Raw genomic sequence first — 12,778 nt, 5'->3', positions numbered from 1 at the left:
ATCCGGTTCATACAAATGTATCTAGCAACAGTCCTATCCAGTTACAGTGTTACTAGTTATTTTGCATCATATTTCTTCTAACAGCTACAGGATCTGAATAGTTTCTGGTTCACTTTAATCAGATTATAGTTTCATTCTTAAATGGAATAAATTCTGAATAAATATTAATTTCCTAAACAATTTCCCTCCAGCGTATATTTTTCTTCAAATGAGAAGAATATTTATGCATTTATTCTGAGACACGTAAAAAAACTGGAAGCCCACAAAACACACAGAACTCATTTAAGTCATCCAGTTTTCCTAGAGACAGTCAGGTTCGACTGACTTCAGTCAGCAAAAGTGGAGCTGATTGGAGTTAAAGGCACATGGCAGTCATAGAATATTTTAAACTGTATTTTAATCTGAGATTTCCAAACAATGAAAAAAAAAGACCTTTTACAGTCCTTCTAACAGTGATTCTTTTACAACATAAATACTGTCCTGAAAAACAAATTCCCCAAAAAAAGAAAACATTTCTTCTCAGCAGTCTCTCTTTGTGAATATTGAAAAATTTTAATCGGTTCTCCTCAGTTCTCAACAAGACAACATCAAAATAACAACAACCATTCCATCAGTGAGGCCCAGCCGCCTCACTATGTAGATAGTCTCTAATGGAGTCCTTTTGTTTCCTTCATGGTTCTAATTCTTTTAAAGTTCTAAGGTGTTAACAGTGCTCACTTTTAGATCCAGAAGGAGGGTAAGGATGTGGAAAAAGTCTTGAGTGAGCAGGGAGAGGTGGTGATGATGAGGGGTGAGGGGCTAGTGCTCTGACCATCAGAAGAGGCTGGTCAGTGTTGTCTGTGATGGGCTCCGGCACTCGTGGACGTCCATACCGCCCGGCACCGACGTGAGTACAGAAGTGACAGTAGGCATGGTGGGGTTGGTCAAGTCTGTGAGGGTGGTGGGGGTGCTGGAGGGGCTCATGGAGGCGTTGGAGATCTCCGAGGCCGGGCCTGAGGGCGTCCCACCCTGCAGCGTGGAACCGTCGGATGCCTTGTCCACCCCGGTGCTCTCCTGCCGCAGCAGGTTCCTCCTGAACTTGGCCCGAGCATTTTGGAACCAGACCTTCAGAAAAAAGAAGAAAAAAAAGAAGAAATCTTGAGTCAGAGTCGGTCCAAGATGGCATGGGGCCCTAAACAGGATTTCATTTAACTACCCTCAACTGCCAAGCATTTCTGTATTGCACATCTTACACAACCATTTTTACTGTACAACAGCTAAATGTTAGCGGTACAATATTACATTAATTAATTTTATAACTGACTTGTGCTGCTTGAACCATTATATATTTATAGCAGCTGGAATAAACCTTCCACTGGGGTTTAATAAAATCTGAAGCATTACTAATATTTAAACACCACAATATTTCCTTCAAACTGAAGTCCGACTCATTTGATCAGCTACAGCTTAAAATCTAAAATAATTCAACTTCCAAAAACATGACTGTCAGGTTGATTGGTCTCTCTAAATTCTCCTTAGGTGTGTGTGGGTGTGTGTGTGAATGGTTGTTTGTTCTGTCTGTTTCTGTGTTGCCATGCAATTGACTGGTGACCTGTCCAGGGTGACCCTGCCTCTCGCCCGTTGACAGCTGGAGACCAGCACCCCTCCCAACCCCAATGGGAGAAAGGTAAGAAAATGGATGGATGGATGGATGGATGGATGGATGGATGGATGGATGGATGGATGGATGGATGGATGGATGGATGGATGGATGGATGGATGGATGGATGGATGGATGGATGGATGGATGGATGGATGGATGGACAATTCAACTTCATTAAACAGGATAGTTCTAGAATGAACAGAGATTCTTTATGATGATTGTTTTTTTGTTGCTTTTTTACATTAGGTCTCCTTTAGAATTAGATAGATATTAAAAACAGATTTTATATTTATCTGTAGATTGATTGAAGCTGTTCTGGAATATTAACACTGTTATATTACTACTATATTTGGAAAAACAAGCAAATGATGATTATTTTTAAGTATTAGCAGTTTGTTATGTTACATATACAGTAAACACAGGATTATACTTTGCTCTGGCAGATGTAGATTGAAAATCAAAGTGGTTGTTTCTAAGAAGGCATCAGACGCACACATATCAAAATATAATAAAACAATTTAAAAGAAAGATCAGTTAAATTACAATTTATCTGTTTTTACTTCCTACTTTTCAAGAAAGTGTAATTTATTCATTCACAACCTCCTGGAGTGTTTTCCATTGACTATTCAATGGAAATTACTCTTCTTGACATTCTTTTTGATATGTTAAAGTTTCTCAGTTTTGAGGACTGTTTTGCATTAACTAGGCACTTATTAAGACTCTTTGGGTTACTTTTAAAATGAGAAGAAATGAAAGTCCACTTCAAAGGTTGGAGAAGACCTTCAGCAGTCTTTCTGTGAGGTTCATGTCAGGGAATTATTGGCTTAGAGATAAAAACAACTTAAAATGGCCTCTTTAGAAACCAAAAAGAAGAAGAAAGTTCATTTGTTCAAACATCAGGTCTTTCTGACAGCCGCCCTTTGGATTTAACACAGATTAATTGTGAAATGTCCATAAGCCTGAGAAATGCAAAGCTTGCATCAGAAAAAGTTTATAAATTTATGGAAAAACTTAGCAGCAAACACCATAATTCACAAAATGCAGCAGGTCTACAATGTCCAATTTTCAATTTGACTAAAAGCTTTAAGTAAAGATCCGCCAGTGAATTACTCAGAACTCTGAATCAGACACATTTTCCTCAACTGGTTGAACTAAAACAATAAAACTGGCTGTAGATCAAAGGAAACATTTTTCAGAATCTGATTTGGCAGGTCAGGCGTAAAAACAATGGAAATCGGTATCGATCAGGAAGGTCTGGTTAGTACAGTTGCAGGTTTCAGGTTTTCATCAAGAAGAAGAGCTTCTGTAAGATTTTGCAACATGTCTAAGTTTTTCTCAAAACAGAGAGCAAAGACCTCATGGTTAGAACTGTGGCGTCACACTAAAAAGGTCTTAGGTTTAAATCTCAGCTGGTATGCGTGAAGTCTCCATGTTCTCCGTGTGCAGGTGAAGCTTTTCTCTGATTTGTTTCTCCCCAAATTCCGCTTAGCTTGACTGGCCACTTTAAATCACCCTGGGGTTTGGCAGTGTGTGTGTCAGGGGTTAGGGTTAGCGTCCTGCACACAGTGTGTGCCGTCTTCTGCATCTTGACTGGCAGCACCGACCCCATCACTTCCTCCAGCCTCCTAACGCTCCACCGTGGACAAGGTTAGGCAGGTACAGGACGCGAAAGGATGGGATTTAAAAACCGCTTTGGTGTGTATCACAACACACAACTTTGGCACAGTCTCATTCTGTGGTTGCCTTTAGCTCACTCTTTTAGTTTTCTGGCTTGCTGCTTTGCTGCCATCAGTACAGAAAGCTGTTTAAACTCTAAAGAAAACTGAGAGTGAGCGGGAACAGTGTAAACATCTCAAAGCATTTTTCCTGAGAAAAGAACCTTCCATGTCATGGGAGACAGATATCAAAAAGGAAGAGGAAGCATAATCATTTTACATAAACTAATAAACTGATGTCCGCAGTTCTGTTGTTCCTGATATACAGCACACTGTCTTAAAAAAATTCTTACGAAACCCAAATCAAAGGAATTACATGATTACAGACGCCACACCAAACAAGCCGAACAGCTGAGAAAATTTCACATGACTGATTCTATGCATCAGAATCATTTTTATATGCATTTATAAACCACTGAATGCATTTTACTTTCAGTGTTTTTCTTTGTTAATTCCTTCAGAAAATAAAATTACAAGTAAAAGAATTCCGAGAAGATCTGTGGAGGAAGTTTCCATTTCCTCTGTTTGGAGCCAGCAGTGAGCATAATATCTCTTTGTCTTTTTAAAGAGTATTTGCTGATGGTCTAACTGGAGTCCGGGATAAAAGCAAGCTTAAAAACACAAAGCTGCACTGCTCTTGTGCTGTGTACTGAAGTTATAAAAAGCCTTTACGTTTCACGGCTAGTCTCAGGAAAAATACAGCCTTCTCTTTTATGTTTGCACATAAAAATCCAGAGCCCATGGCTTCCTTTATTTGCCAATCCTGTGAGGAAATTCTAATTGACCCGTCTACAGTGTGTGGGCATAAAAGCAGCTGTGATTTCAGTTCTTAGTCTCATGTTTGCTAAGCCGTTTTCCTGATCATCCCCAGGAACGACACTGGCCTCCAGCTCAGCACTGAAGACAGCCTCCACCAATTATTGTTTTTCTGCACCAATTATTTGTAGTAATATCATATTAATAGAAAAATAATTGTAATAAAAAGCAGCGTGTGTGAGTGAGTGAGACAGAGTTGAGCGCTGAGCCGAGTGTTGGAGCGTGTTAGCGACAGAATCATGACAGAGCCATGGGAACCGAGTGGCAGGAGAGGCTCTTCAGCCGGAATAACAGGCAGGAAAACGCATCAAAGCAAAACGACTACAAGCTCTAATTAAGGCAGAAGGATATATTCCTTTTCCTTTTCACATTTTTCTTTTATTCACAACTCGTTTGTATTTCTTTCTTTCTTTCTCAGTTCCCCAGATAACATGTAGTACATGTCGTAGTGGAAATCAAACACCCTCTTGTGTCGTCTTTCCATATAGTGAAGAACATTTTCCTTCCTGTCCTTCAGTCACCATCAGAGCGTTATATCACAATCAGAAATACAGAGACGGAGCCTTCAGTCTGTGTAAGTAGGCACACAATTAGCTTTCATCTTCCTAATTAATAAAACTGTAAATAAATATTTTGTACTTCTATGATCATTCTTTCTTGCTCAGTGTTTACGGTTTGGTTTGGGAGTTTTCTTCAGAAAAATTCAGAAATAACTGATATCCAGCCATCACTTAAAAATGTATTGATTTGCCATGGAAATAAAGAAGAATTTGTAGTGAGTGTAAAGGGATTCTCTTATAGCCCTATGCTTGTTTGTTTATTTTGACACTTTCTTAAGTTTAGTTATAGTCTTTTAACCAAAGACTAATTCAGTTTTACAGTCACAAATCCTTAACAAATCCTTCAAGTGGCAGAGAAAAGTCTGACTGTCCCGTTTGTCCTGTTTATCAGTGTGACTAAAACAGATCGGATCAGATTTCTTCTTCTTTCAAAGTTTTTTTTTTGGTTTTTATTCATTTACAAACATTTGAAAACATTTTATCATAGTTATCGTTTTAGATGAGTATTATTAAACTTTCAGTCATGACTACAATATTTTGCTAACAGCGCACTGTGCCATGTACCAGAGTCTCTTGGTTCCAGACAGTGTTGCCCTCCAAACATTCAACATACAATGGCTGTTTAAGGTCTGACACTCGTTTATATTTAGTGCAGAAAAATGTTAAAATATGAACTTTTTTTAGCCCGGTGGTCCCATCAGATAAAGTTGTTTTTTCTTGAGGTCGACCGCTCTTTGTCTTTCACCTCTTAACCAGATTCACGTTGTTTAGACGGAGGACAATGCTGTCTTTCTATGTCTATTCAAAGGGAATTTCTTCAGGGCAATGTTTCCTGTCATATGGGTGTACTTCTGGGAGAATGAGAGAGTTACAGCTTTGTAAGACAAACAAGAGTTTATAGGACGGTGCAATATATTTGTGACTCACAGCTTTGTGATGTTTCCTTCCCTGTTCAGTCACAGAATGTGTGAACCAAGATGTGAGAGTCTGCGAGGGTTACCTGTAAGACCCGCTTGGTGAGGCCCGTCTTCTGGGCAAGCTGCTTTAGGTCCTTGGCGTCCGGGTTGTGGTTAATGGCAAAGTAGGACTTCATGGTTCGCAGCTGGTGATGCTTAAAGGACGTTCGCATCCGCTTGGTCTTCTGACTGGAGCTGTACTGAGAGTCCCGGTCTATGGACTCGCCGTCATTCTCATTACAGCTCAGAGCTGTGGGGAACAAGGGTAAGAGGGCAGGTTGAGTCGGCTGAACAGCATCATCATTATCGTTTTTATTCTTCTGCTGCTTATTAGCTTGACCCTGTAGCATTTGTATGCCAGACTCTCATCGGGTCCGAGGTCTCACATGAACCTGGTAATCAAATAATACAAGCCTCGGTGTGCATAAGCAACTTTTTAGTGCATCAATACTTCTAATAAAAGAACAGATTCCAAAGGTATATTCTGTGAATGCCCCACGTGTGCTTTTTCTGTCAGACGAAAAAAATCTCAAAAATCTCTACGCCTCTAATATTAAAGTGCGCTATCATCTTTATTTTTAGCGTGACAAAAATGAAAATTTCTTGCTGTTATTATTTCCCTGATTCATCACTTGAGTCTGATGTAAAGAGTGTCCCTTCCAGCTGTCGTTCACCTTCCCCACCTTGCCACACAGGCCAGTGCGCCTCGTATCTCTGCCTCTTCATCCAGGAGAGAGGTGAAAACGTAGCCTGGCCAAGCACACGCGCTCCCAAACACACAGCAACCACTGAGACAACAGCACACATACAGTATATTCATCCCAGCCTGCAAATTTCTTGGCAATATTCAAGGTGTTGCCGCATGCATAACAGTTCAATATCGGAATGTTGTAAATGATGAATATGAAGTGAGTGAAAAGCACCAGAATAACACTTTACTTAATTAGCCCATACGCACCAGGCAGAACAAATGTTGTTTTCCAGCCAAAGCATATGCTGAGGCGCTTTAACAAACAAAACAGAACCAAAAAAAAAGGGAGGAAAAAAACAGTCATCTTTATGCTGCTTTTCTACTAACTTCATGGTCCAGCAGCAGAATGCAGAGACAATGCTACCTGATGGGGCCCACTGAGGGGGGTTACCCCGTATTAGGGTTAGTCAGGTTAAGCTTTGCTGCTGTTTCTAGTAGGAAACAGGAGAGGGCGCACTACTTCTTCTTTCTCATTGCTCCTCAGTCTTCTTATAGCACAAATTTGTTCCAAAGTTAAACAAGTTTGATTTGTTCTTTGAGTGGATATGAGTGGATAGTTTTTTTTTTAATGAAACAGAAACACACAGACACAATAAAAACAGTAGCTGCTTCCAAAGCAGGAGAAAACTCTGTCCACTTGTTGCAGCGTTTTTACTAAAACTGGATGTCATGTTAAAAGTCCTTATGTATTCAAAGAGCAACATTTAAATAATAAAAAAAACATGTCATTAATGCTGTCATTTTGTTTTGTCTAACTCCGGATCTTGACACAAATGTTACACATGTTCTGAAGACTGTGAGTGAGGGACGCCAGAAAACGCTGCTGTTATGAGGTTAGCATGCTGCCTGCTCTCTCTTCCAGTGAATAACCCATCAAATCACATCGATCTGGCTGCTACACACCCATACTGGCCTGGTCCCAAAGCAAAGAGGTTCCAGAAGTGGGTGTGTTTAGGGTGTGAGTGTGTGTGGAAGAGGGCAAATGCAAAATAAGGAATCAAAGGGAAAAAAATTGAAATATAATTAAATCTTAAATCTTCTGTATGACCGAGAAAAGGACAACAAAGAAACTAAACATTCTCTGAGATTTAGCTGATTGACTCTTCGTTGGAAAAAGTTGAACATACCAAGATTTTACTTGTAAAATAATTTTAATACTTAAATTGACCGATTATATCAAACTGCAAAACGCAACTAAATAAATATATATTTCTCTGCCCTTTTCTCCACAAATATAGATCAAAGATTTGTTTTTTGTTTTTTTTTGTCTGCACACTTGGACCCAACTTTTAATTATTTTTTATTTAAATTTCATGCAGAGGGACAGGCATGCACAGCAGCTTTTTGTCTTTTTTTCTTTACATAAATCTAGAGGACTATTTTAACATGTATAATTTTCTATATTCAGTGAACAGGGCACGAGGCAGTCATTTAAACCGCAGGATAAGTGGTTGTATTAGTTATTTGAAATTAATGCTTTATGTTTTCAGTTCTCTAGAAAGAAAATAACCACTTATACTTTATTCCAAAGTAGTTTAACACTTCAAAACTATTTTGGAAGTGTTAAACTGTATGAATGTTTTATTTATTTTTTTCATTTCTATATTATTATTATTATTATTATTATTATTATTATTATTATTGAGTCAAGACTGATGTTTACCTCTGCCTTTTAGTTTTGAAAGTAAAAACATTAGTAGTGTAGTAAAGTTTAAAAAAAAGAGACAAAAAAAGTACGTCTCCCCTTTTCGTTCCCACACTAACATTTTGCAGACTGTTTTCTTACCCGCGTTGTATGCAGCCAGCTCGGCCCCAGGCCCCGGGCTCTTCCTCTTCCTGGGCCGGCCCTTCTGCACCGTGCCCACGCCGTTAAAGTAGGATAGTCCCAGCGCGTTGGCCGGGCCCAGGCCCTTGTGCGCCACAACGTCCGCGTGGTTAAAGTGAGTCTGGTATTCTCCCTGAATGAGAGTCTCAAAGTGCAGGCGGCAGTACACCAGGCTGTCCTTCATGCCGAAGTGGTCCCCGGTGGTCAGCATCTTGCTGCACGTGGTGCACGTGAAGCAGTTCAGGTGGTAGACCAGGTCCCGCGCGCGCATCACCATCTCCGAGGCAGAGATGCCCAGGTGGCAGCGCGCGCACCTCTGCACTGAAAATCTTCTGCGGACAAAACAGAGTCCATGAGCGGCAGAACGTGACCCCGGTGACCCCCTGACCCCAGCTCCCACCCGGAAGGAATTCTCAACGTAAATTGCAAAGTTAGAACCGAGTCCAATTTTTAATAATATAAACTTAAGTCGGATTTCTCCGTGATGTTCTCACACATTGCCAGCCAGGCTCACTTCCGAATGGGTCCCTCATTAATAATAAACTGCAGCCTTCTCGTATTTTTTAAGAACTCTTCACCTGATCTGTTCTCGGTAGAAGAGTATTCTGAAATGTTCTGAGTAAATATCTCAGCGGAACTTTCAAAAACAATTGCGTTTATAATCTCCAGTCACTTTTGTCTCCCCAAATTGACACAATTTTAACTTCCAAGCAGTTCGATTTTTTTTTATCTATTTTTTTATTGTTTTTATTTTTTTTCGTTTTGGCGTCCCCTAATTTTAACTTTCACAAGGAGAGAGATCAGCAGAGTTTGAGTCCGTGTAAAATTCTGCAGACATGCACTGCAGAATTCAGCGTGTTGATTAACCGCCACTCTAACACTAAATTGGCTATAATTAACTGTAAAAAGCATCAAGCACATGCAGCTCTTTCTAAGCGTTTTTGCAACCAAACTCGATGAGCTCTCTCTACATGACCCCCTCCCTCCTACCTGTAGTAGTCCTCCTTGCAGTAGATGCTGCCGTCCTTGCTGAAGCAGGTGAGCTCGGACTCCAGGTTGAGTTTACACTCGCAGCACTTGAGGCAGCGCATGTGCCACTGCTTGTCCACGGCCAGCAGGTAGTAGCGATCCGCGATCTTCCTGCCGCAGCCCGCGCACAGAGCCACGCGCTCGCTGGTCACGCAGGGCATGGCCTGCAATGTGCACGAGGACATGGGGGTAAAACAAAAAAAAACAAAAAAAAGTATATTTAGAAATATTAAATATACAGCCGGAATGCTTAAACAGTCCAGGTCCAAGGATTTTGGAAGCCACAGTTTATTTAGCTCTCCGTGTTTAGCAGATTAAATCAAGTATGATTGAAACCTCAGCGGAAGAGACTTGTCAATAATACATGAATATTTATTTCTGAGTTATCCTTTACAATAAAGCACATTTTTTAATTTCACAGATGAATTATTTAATATATTATTGTAATATATAATATTAACATGTAAACATAGATTTGATTGAAGTAGATTTGCTCTATAACTCGACCGTTACTTTCTGTGTGCAGTCACTCTGCGGTGGTTCTATTATGGACAGAAATATATTTTCTTTTTCAAAATACAAGTCTGCTGGTTTGTTAGAAGTTTTTGGAATTGGATGTTATTTTGCTCTGAGGCCTCGGAGATAATACACACCTCCAGGAATAAGGTGCACTTATTTCTTTTTATTTCTGGCCCGCGGTGTTCCTTTGATTTAAATTACAACAGGAATATAGAAAACTTTCCTGCTGTTAGGAGCGAGTACCTCGATCACTTCGAGCAGAATATAATATATATATATATATATATATATATATATATATATATATATATATATATATATATAATGTGTGTGTATTTTTTTATTTAAATTGGCAAATTTGAACCTATTTGATGTTGCGATGTACGATATCTGAAGCTCATTGAAATAGTCAAAATACAGTATTTTTGTTGTTGTTTTTCTTGAACAATTTCCTTAAATTATCTTAGAACTTTATAAACTGCGGCCTGATTTATTTTGGACATTTTACTGCGACTAAACCAAGTTTCCGAGCTGCAGAATCAGCAGTATTTAGGGAAAGTCTGGGAAAATGTCCTCAACAGTTGCTTACTCTGGTTTTTCTTCTACGACGATTAAAATCAGAGGAAGGCGGAACAGGAGCGCAGCCTCTGTCACATGTTTACAAGCGGCCATGCTGCCGACACTGGAAGCAGCAGAGAGAGAAGGCCAAAGAAAGGAGACAGGAAAAGTATCCTACCGTCTCTGACTCGCCCATATCGATGGCCGAGCTGATGGCCGCCGACTCGCCCTTTCCTCTCCGCTCCATTTCCTCCACCACACCGTGCACATCGCCCCCGGGGAGGCCATGGAAAAGCATCGTTGCCGCAGAGGGGAGGATGTTGTAACTGTTCTCTTCGGATCTGCAAGCCAAGATGTCCATCAGAGGCGCAGAGCCTGCGCCGGAACGCAGTGGCGACGCTCAGTTTTCGGGCTTTTCCTCGCTGCCGATGACAAGTAAGAAATCCAGTTCAGGGATTAAAAAAAAAAAAAAAAAAAGGAAAGAAAATAAAAGAAAAAAAAAAGAAGGAAAAATTGGACACGTGTTCTCCACACTACGTATCATCTGCCAATGGCAACCATCATCCGAATCTCTGCAGTTCTCATTATTAATAAGCTCTGACTAATTCAGTAACAGCCGCGTGGATTCCGAGTCTTTCATAAAAAAAAAAAAAGAAAAATCAATTTTCTCTCAGGAAGATTTTTTAAAATTATTTTTGGTTTCGCAAACTGCTTCTTCTATATTTTCTGATCCATTTGTTGGGAGTAAACATACCAAGTACGGAAGCTCCCGTTCCACGGCTCTCAGCCTCCTCCTTGATGGGAGGAATGTTTTCGGATGTCGGCTCTGTGGAGGGGAACTGGCACAACCATCCGGGTTGTTCTGTGTGACTCTGGGCAGCAGTTTATACAGGATAACACAAAAAAATACAACAATTAAGAAAAAAGGTTGGGAGGAACGATTCTCCTCCTGCGGGATCAACAGTCCAAGTTGATTCTCACAGCAGCTGATGGAAACTACTTGCCCCAGTCACAGACAAAAATAAAAAGAACCACTACTAATTGAAAAAAAAAACACAAAAAAAAACACGTGGCCTCTGCGTGATAAAGTCCCGTCGGTGATCTGTGGGCAGCACTTTCCGTTGTACAGCCTGTTTAGTTCTTGTTTGGGCTCATGCCTGAAGATGCGTGTGCGTAACGGCAGCAGAGGAGGAGGAGGAAGAGGAGGAGGAGGAGGAGGAGGAGGAGCTGGCTTTACGCTCACTGACTGTCCGCTGAACCCCCCAAACCCGCCGGTCCTCCGTTTAAGGTCCCGGTAGAACCCTCCGCTCCTTATCTACGGGCCCTGTTGCGTCACGACGCAGCGCTTGTGTTCATTGGCTCTGCCGGGGTCTCGGAACTGTTCAGTTGTCTACTTTCACCGAGAAAGAAGCAGCTCTGAGAGAGCATGTGGAAGCAGCAGCAGCAGCAGCAGCAGCAGCCGCGGTGCGCACTGTCCGCAGCTGGGGCTTGAAAACTCTCTCTCTCTGTGTGTGTGTGTGTGCGTGTGTGTGTGTGTGTGTGTGTGTGTGTGTATGTGTACGTGCGTGCGCGCGAGCCCCAGCAGTCTACTGGGACCTTTACTCATGACTCTCTACCTCAGCCTCTCCAAAGCGATCTGTGCGCAACTTGTAAGGTCTCCCGCTTAAAAAGCTGAACCATCCTTGATTTTTCCTCATTTTGTGTTTGTCTTCTTGAAATAGGTGTGAAATACAGTTTATTCCCGCGCAACAGATGGATCACCTCGGATTTTATTCCCGAAGTTGTAAAAGTTCTCTCTACCAACCTTAACTAGTTTCCACTTGATGCTTTCCAGGTTTCTGCATCACTTCCCATGAGGCTGCGTGGAGTAGAAAGTGTTGCTCAGATAGTTTTTCCTCTATCAAAACACAGATGTGAAGCTTTATTAATTTTCGATTTGATTTAATAATTTATAAATGAAACAGATACAATAATTAAAGGAAAACAATGGTTTTATGTATGTCGTGTTGCTGTCTAGTCAGAGTAAAACCGCGGCTTATTTGAGCTCAATTTGGCAAGTCGGCTTTTCATCAAAAAGTTGTTCTTTTTCTCTCCAACATCACTTTCTACTTTCTAGGATTTGACGTCACTTCCCATGCAGGCTGGTGTTTTAAGGAGAAGTTGTCGAAGCAGCTTTTCCTCCTAAATGGCCCTCTCAGCCGCCGTTCAGTTATTTATGAGAAAATAAAAGAAGAAATTTGAAATAAAAATAAAAAATGATATAAAATTTTAACTAAAATAATTAGTTACATTAGAAAACGTCAAAGATTAAAAATAAAACAACTTGGACAGGTTTTAATCTAAAAATAACATTTTTAAAAACATTTTTTCTCTTTCTCTTCATATTTTTTAACCAGATGCGTTGAAA

The 12,778-nt window shown here is 40.6% G+C and overlaps 1 protein-coding gene across 2 annotated transcripts; it reads right to left on the bottom strand.

Moving 5' to 3' along the window:
• Nucleotides 1-301: 301 nt before the first annotated feature.
• On the bottom strand, nucleotides 302-11,717 carry lhx2 (LIM homeobox 2). 2 transcript variants are annotated; one of them, XM_023341757.1, is made up of 5 exons: nucleotides 10,550-11,717; nucleotides 9,256-9,458; nucleotides 8,227-8,594; nucleotides 5,734-5,939; nucleotides 302-1,104 (listed from the first exon to the last, which is right to left on the bottom strand). In XM_023341757.1, exons 1-5 carry the CDS (start codon nucleotides 10,730-10,732, stop codon nucleotides 814-816), a joined length of 1,251 nt encoding a protein of 416 aa, XP_023197525.1. In that variant the 5' UTR covers nucleotides 10,733-11,717; the 3' UTR covers nucleotides 302-813. The 2 variants fall into 2 exon arrangements, with proteins under 2 accessions (XP_023197525.1, XP_005807440.2); XM_005807383.3 differs by having other exon boundaries at nucleotides 303-1,104; nucleotides 8,227-8,597; nucleotides 10,550-10,747.
• Nucleotides 11,718-12,778: the final 1,061 nt, after the last annotated feature.

Source organism: Xiphophorus maculatus, chromosome 11 (assembly GCF_002775205.1).
Source record: "Xiphophorus maculatus strain JP 163 A chromosome 11, X_maculatus-5.0-male, whole genome shotgun sequence".
Taxonomy (NCBI): domain Eukaryota; kingdom Metazoa; phylum Chordata; class Actinopteri; order Cyprinodontiformes; family Poeciliidae; genus Xiphophorus; species Xiphophorus maculatus.
This window is presented reverse-complemented; position numbering and strand designations above follow the sequence as displayed.

Coding starts and splice junctions, on each gene's coding strand:
- lhx2 (XM_005807383.3), bottom strand. CDS start 10,732: ATGGACATCTTGGCTTGCAGATCCGAAGAGAACAGTTACAACATCCTC. Junction 8,598..9,255: donor TGCAAGGAGGACTACTACAG/GTAGGAGGGAGG, acceptor TTTTGTCCGCAG/AAGATTTTCAGTGCAGAGGT. Junction 5,940..8,226: donor GCTGGCTGCATACAACGCGG/GTAAGAAAACAG, acceptor TGTTCCCCACAG/CTCTGAGCTGTAATGAGAAT.